Source organism: Castor canadensis, chromosome 2 (assembly GCF_047511655.1).
Source record: "Castor canadensis chromosome 2, mCasCan1.hap1v2, whole genome shotgun sequence".
In the NCBI taxonomy this organism is placed as follows: Eukaryota; Metazoa; Chordata; class Mammalia; order Rodentia; family Castoridae; genus Castor; species Castor canadensis.
This window is the reverse complement of record NC_133387.1, coordinates 13,618,709-13,626,172: the sequence shown is the minus strand read 5'-3', so window position 1 is coordinate 13,626,172 and position 7,464 is coordinate 13,618,709. Positions and strand designations below refer to the sequence as shown.

The window sequence follows — 7,464 nt, the reverse complement described above, 5'->3', positions numbered from 1 at the left end:
TTGGAGAGAAGCCCCATCTACATTGCTAAGATGTTAACTGTCCCATCTTTTAAAAGATTTACTGAATTCAGATCATAAAATGGCCTTTGTAACAACTTTTCTAAGTAACTGTTCACAGGAAGTCCAAATTTATTGCAATATTCAAGCTAGGAAAATAAAAAGCCTATCTACCCAACTCTGCTTGAGGAGTACATCATGCCTCCTCTGGCATCACTTCTCCTAAATCCTTGATGTAAAAGAGAACATAGATCCATGAAGGTCCACGCACCTTCATAATAGGGAATTCCGACAACGCAGGGAGAAACTAGGTAGAGTCTCTGAGGTTCCAGCTTGGCATGTTTTGAAGATAAAGTTCTTAGCACTATTCCTGATGCTAGAAGAAAACCCTTCCTATGGGTATCTGTGCATAGTTGACACGGCCTCTCTTTAAGTATAGGTAAGAAAATGTCTATTATCACTGATCCAAACATATTCCTTTAATATTCTATGCTAATTGAGCCATTTGGAAAAAGAGAGGATCTTCCACATAATGTGCTTAAAATATCTTCTTCATTTTCAGTTCTGATTTACTGTTTACAATAGTAATTCTATTTTCAAGCTTAGGTATCTGGGTCCATTTATTTCTATGCTTTAGTCATTGAAAAAGACCCACCTGGATCATGTATTGACTTACCATCCACCCAGAGAAAATACAAATGTTTTCAAAATACAAGTTCTGCACAATTCTATTGCTTTAATGCTATGTACACTCCAGTTCTTCATGGAGTAGCTAGACTGGTCACCTTGGCCAAACTGAATCCTTCAAGATTGGAGAATGAACCAAGGCCAGAAGGTCCAGGGTTTATAATAGGGGATCTTTGATATTGGCCTTCCCTTCCTTCCTCCCTTTTATCTCTCTGCCTTTCCCTAGTCCTTAGGCTGAAGAGGAGCCCCACTTAGCAGGCTAGGATAATAACTCTTAATTATGTTTTAAGATTTACAGAACCCAGGTGGCCTTTGCAACATCCTTCCTCAGTAATTAGCCACAGGAGCTAATTATTGGTCAGAGAAAAGAGAGGAAACACAGCCCTGGATGACAAAACATCCAACTTTGCACATAGATATTCTGCCCTGCTCCTCTTCTTCATTCTCATAAAGGCCTTTTGTGCCCCTGAGCCCCTAAGATGGAGCTTTTTGGACTTACCTTATCTCCATATTTCCAGAATCAGCTTTCAGCAAACCTAATTCTATCAAATTTTATCTGCAGAATTTTGGTGTCCTTGGGCATAAGACAAATCTGACATTTGATTACTGTAACATTATGTCTTTACATTTCTTTTTACTTGCTACAAAGATATCATGCCTCTCTGCATGTTTTCAATTTGGAATTCGGGATTATTTATAGTAAATATATTTTAATGATCTCATCTGACACTTTCACCTGGTTCTTTATGTTCAACTTCAGTGTTTTTTGGTTTGTCTTTGATATTTTCCTTTGATCATGTTAGAAGCAAATATATGCTTCCCAGTCACCCATTTCTTTCATCCACGTTCTTTGCTCTTCCATTATTTGCACTGACTAGTATTCAGTTTTATTTGCTGTCTGCTTAACAGAGTTTTCACTGCTACGTTTTTAGTGCATGAAATAAAATAAAAAATATCATAGGCCTTCAATAAGTGTTTGATGAAAAAGTGATTGGATAAATGACTAGAATGACTAGTGATTAGATAAATGAATAGAATTCTTACATTTTATCCATTGAAGGTGTACTGTATTTATTTTATTCAATGCCCTATATCTAGTAATGTAAGCTGTTTCTGGTTATTCAGTGCTATGTAGACAATGCATCAATAATCATATCTGATTACCCTAGTGAAGATTATTCTTGCCTTTTAAAAATCTATTCCTTATCTTCATCATTTACTAAGTAGACTACATAGAAAGTTTTAGTTCAGGCTGGGCTACATAGCAAGACCCTGTTTCCAACAAACACTCCTGTTATATTAATAAACTACCAACAAATATTTGAATGAAATAATAAACAGCTTTTCAAACTGTATCCATGAAATAGTTCAATTCTCTGTCCACATTCTCACTTAGCTGCAAGTTTCAAGGGAAAGTTTGCCAATACTGAGCAAGGACTATACCTGGACAGATGCGGGGCAGAAAATAATGTTTTTATTTAGACACTGATTTCAGACATACAAAGAAGATATAGTTGACTACTAGAGTGTGGATCATGAAGAAATACATATATCAGTTGGCAGCAATGGTCTGCTGAATCCAGTCCAGGTAATTGCACACTTTTGTGTAGACACCTGGTTTTCCGTTCAGAGCACAGACATCGCCCCAGGAAACAATGCCCTGCAGCTGTCCATTGCAGACCACAGGGCCACCAGAATCACCCCGAGCAAAAGGAAACAGACATCAGAGTGTTGGATTGTGTCTGGATGCTAGAATGGGATCCACAATGTTCCTCCATTGTCCTGGGGCCATTTCCACAGGATACTGGTCCTTCATGAAGTATTGTCTTTATACCTGGAAATCCAATCTTCCAACTTGTGACTATATTCCTATTCTATTTCTTCCTTTATTATACCCTTCTTTTTCATTAGTAAGACTACAGTACCAAGAAAAGGTGAGAACTATAAACATTTAATGCTATCCCAAAAGCTCTGCTCCTTTTATGAATGTTACATTCCACAATAAATTTCCTGAGATGAGTGCTTACATGTCTTGTTTGCACACCATCGTCTATGAATTGTTTTACCTTAACTCCAGTCAATATTATCATAGGGACAATTTATAATTTACCCCCAATCTACTCCTCACCTCTTACAGTCACTCCAAGAGAGTGTAGTTCACAGTCATCTGTGTTTCAGAAAAACACAAATACCATGGAGATGAGGGAGGCTGAGTTAGGAAGAATAAACTTACCTGGCAAGAATCCTTGCCACCCGCCTGGAAGCCTAGGCAGAACATGTTGCTAGTGATTTTGCCTGGGTAGGAAGTTTTGCATGAAGAGTCAGACAGGACGGGAGCATCCAGACACTGAAGAAGTGAAGGATTTTTGGCTGTTGAGTACAAGAGTGAAAATGCAAGCTTACTCACAGTGTTCTGGAAATTTCTTTCCCACTCTTTCATAGTACCTCTGTTTTCCAATTTGCCAATGACCTCTAATTTGGGAGACATTTTTTTTATTTGAGAAGATTCTCCAAGTTGTTTGAATAAAAAAAATCATTCTTTCTCTGACACTAGCATCAGTGTCTCCAGCCCTCAGTGCAGACACTCAAGTGGGTATATACTTCAGGCAGTACTGAACCCCACAGACAGTGCTACTTATGTCTTCTGTTTCTATTTCTCTGAAGGTCACTAATCATACTTCAGCTACATACCATGTCTTCTTTTTAATAGTTCATTTTTGTTGTATCTTCTACATGATTTCAGCAAAAGAATCTGTGTCACTTCAGTTAGCGTGTTCTAAGACTGCAGACATCTAAAACTGTCCTTGATGAACATTGCCTTGAGAGAGAATTTGAACTAATTGACCCTCAATGTTCCTTTTACCTCTAAAATTTTCAGACTTGGTTATTTGTGTTCCAGGTGACACTTACTGCCACTGCTCACAGTGTTGTCCCAGCCAGACACGAGACTCTGAGTACCAGCAAATGGACATGACTTTGGCAGGGAGACAGTAGACACTCGAGAGTTGATTGTGGCAGTTGACTTCAGTTTAATCAGCATGATGTCATTATCATAGGTGAATTTGTTGTATTTGGGGTGTTTGATGATTTTGGCCGCATTGATAAACTGCTCATTACCCTCAGTGACATCAGTGTTGTGTTCTCCCAGACGTATCTGTAGCTGGCTGGATTTAAGGATTAAAAGTTTCTTAAGTATCCTACTTGATCTTCTTCCCTTTTCCCCAAACTTCCAATCATGAGCATTAATACAAGCAACATTAAGCATTTAGTCACACTGGTAATTGTGCACTTAAGGTACTATGATGCAGTACCACCCATGCTGCAGGGTAGATAATTCCTTAGGTAACAGTCACTGGTAGTACAGATTCAGAGTCCACCTTGTTAGAATAGCAAGTGATTGAAGTGGGAACCAATGACTCCTACACAAGAGTTGCAGGTAAAATGGAGATTAGTGTAGATGGTCAGCACCAGCTGTTTCTCCTCTGGTTGGGATCCTTGAGTTTCATAGGGAGATAAGTTAGGAGTCAGAGATAGAGAAGAATATTTAGGGAGAGAAAAAATACACTTATTTTTCATGTTGTGCCGGAAATATGATGTGGTTTATTACCTCTATATGTACTTTTACTATGTTTCAACTATAATTATTAGGACTATGTACTGATTCATATTCTAAAAGTATTTCTAGAGATACTTCATTATCCAGTCTTTAACTTCCATGAATTTTGTACAATTATTAGGAAGATATTAGTGAACTCAATTTAAATGTCCCACTTCTTGAAGGAATACTAAGATTTTTAGAATCTGAATGTTTTACTCATCAAGCATAATTCTGTAGTTTGCCCTGATTATCCTTTGGTGTGACTAAAGGATTAATTGACCTTACAGCATAGGATTGTGAAAATTGGTCACTTACGATTTGCAGCAGTGAGCTGCTGAATGTACCGCCACTGGCTGTTGATGAAGGATCCCCCATATAGGTGGTAGCCAACATTCAGGGACAACCGGTAGGGGAAGGGATTCTTCTGACAAGTGTAGCCCCCAACAATCTTGTCATCATAATCATCAATGGGTAGAGCAACTATCAGAAAAGTTGGGAACTTTTGGTATTAGTTGTGTTTGTGTAACTATGACAAAATACTTTAAAGAAGCAATCTAAGGGAGGATTTATTTTGGTGCACTGTTTTGGAGGTTCTGCTATATCATGTTAGGAAAGATGTGATATAGCAGAACTGTTCAACACATGTCAGTCAGGAAGCAGACAGGGACAGAAAAGGACGCAGGACAAGATACAACCAATGACCCCCAGTGACATACTTCGTCCAGCTTGACTCCACCTCCTAAAGCTTTCAGAACCTCCCCAAGTAGTGCCACCAACTGGGAACCTAGGTTATAACACAGGAGTCTGTGGGGGACAATGCATATTGAAACTGCAACACTCTTAAACAGATTCATCATGGAATTTCTATTTTACCATGCAACTTTTTCAGAATAATAAGAAAAGAAAGCACAATGTTCTGTTGTCTCTCAATTCAGGAATGGTGGTTTTAAAGTATTATATTTGAAAATGTATTATTTTATCCCTAACACCTACTCTTATGTCATTGTTAATAAGAGTCTAATAATTTAACTTATTGTTTAATTTTGAATAATATATTGTATTCTTGTATTTGTCACACATACACACACACACACACACACACACTCCTACATACCTCAATATTCACAAAGATTAGAGGTTCTTTCTACTGTAGATGCCTGACTTCCACTCCCTGAGGACATAAAAGTCCTTTGTACACAAAACCCTGCTCAATAGCCATTCAAATAAGTAGGAAACTTTGCAGATCTTGCTGGCTTATATTTATGGTGGATGATGAGGTTTTGGAATGGCATAGTTATCTCTGTAAGGTAACAAAGAAGAAAATTTTAGGAGCCATCTGAGAATATTCTAGTGTGGAAGGACATGAGAAGTTTTTATTTATTTTTTAAGTTCTCTCTTTGATTCTAGCCTAGATCTTTCATTATTGTGATTATCATTATAACATTCTGCTCTCCATTCTCCTTATCCCAATTATCTTTCTAAGTAGAGCCCACTGATATCAAGATTTCTTGCAGTTCCAAAAGTCTGTAATTATATTTTATGGGTTTTAATTTTCCAATATTTTTAAATAACTTTAGAAAATGTGTTTTCAGGTATGTAGACAGATATATTGTACTTATGCCTTCTGAATTTGGAAACTTTAGTATTAAGTTTTAGTAATATAAAGCTTGATAGAATAAAACTGGAAATAGTCATTTTTCTATATGTTTTAACAATGGATGCTTTATTATTAAGGGTGTCACAAAACACAGCCAAAGTTTTTGTTTGTTTGTTTGTTTGTTTGTTTGGTGCTACTGGGGTTTGAATTTAGGGACTCACATTTACTAGGCAGGTCATCTGCCACTTGAGCCACTCTACCAGCCCAACCTAAGTTTTTATATATCAAAAATAAAGTAACTTGAGCTAGTGTAGAGGTTCACACCTGTAATCCCAGCACTTAGGAGGCTGAGGCAATAAGATCATGAGTTCAAGGTCAGCCTGGGCTATAATAAGACTCTATCTCAAGCAAGCAAATAAACAAACACAAACAAAAATATCTGTTTATCTATCTATCTATCTATCTACCTATTTATCATCTATCTATCTATCATGTGTTAGGACCCCTTGGGTAAATACCCATCTCTTCAGTATTCAGGAGATCCAGGCTTAGACTTTCAGAGCCTCAAGGAGCACAGATTGCTTTCCACTGTTAACTCCAAATTCTTAGAGAGGTCAAGATCAATATTTCTTTCTCATGGGGTATTCTTTCCTTTCTTTCCTAATCCACAGATGTCATATGGAAGTCCAAGACAAGTTCTAATTCTTTGTGCCATGTACACTAAATCTTTCTTCAGTATTGTGATCTTTCTCTGACAAGTGAGAAGTTTCAATTATCTATAAACACACATACACTATATATGTGTGTGTGTGTGTGTGTAGACATGTGTGTATATACATATATACGTATGTATGCATATACTGTTGTTTTGGCATTTTATTGTCCTTGTTCACAAAGCTTATATTCAACAATTGTTTTTTTTCTAGAGCACAAAGTGCAAATGTACTTACACTATTGTCTATTGTCACTTACTGATTCATTCATTAGAAAGACTCGCCAGCAGCTCCCAGGAAAGCAAGGAAGATGAGAATCTTCATGGTTGTTCTGTGGATCTGGACCAGGGAATAAGATGAAGGCTTTTCTTCCACAGCTATTTATACTTCCAGATCTGTCCCTGAAATCATAGCCTCAGCTGCCAGAGAAATGATGTCACTGGAAACTCACCAGTCTAAATTTAGAATTCAATTTTGTGACAGATGGAAGATAATTCAGGGCCACATTTAAATTTTTTTTCTTAAGGTTATGGGAATGGAAGTAACGAACCCACCTGGTGGTTACTGTTCTCTATAGAAAAATTATGTGTTTGCCCTTGATCTAATGCCAACACAACAATGGGATTAGACTATGAGCACATGATAAAAGCGAGAGCACACAAGGGAGGGGTGAGGATAGGTAAGACACCTAAAAAACTAGCTAGCATTTGTTGCCCTTAATGCAGAGAAACTAAAGCAGATACCTTAAATGCAACTGAGGCCAATAGGAAAAGGGGAACAGGTAATAGAGAAAAGGTTAGATCAAAAAGAATTAACCTAGAAGGGAACACCCACGCACAGGAAATCAATGTGAGTCAATGCCCTGTATAGCT

At 37.5% G+C, this 7,464-nt stretch overlaps 1 protein-coding gene across 1 annotated transcript; it reads right to left on the bottom strand.

Annotated features, from left to right (window-relative positions):
• Positions 1-2,236: 2,236 nt before the first annotated feature.
• On the bottom strand, positions 2,237-6,916 carry LOC109695541 (cationic trypsin-3-like). Its single transcript, XM_020178130.2, is given in 6 exon segments — positions 2,237-2,387; positions 2,919-3,054; positions 3,595-3,848; positions 4,598-4,626; positions 4,629-4,762; positions 6,877-6,916. Coding segments are annotated over 6 exon segments (744 nt in total).
• Positions 6,917-7,464: the final 548 nt, after the last annotated feature.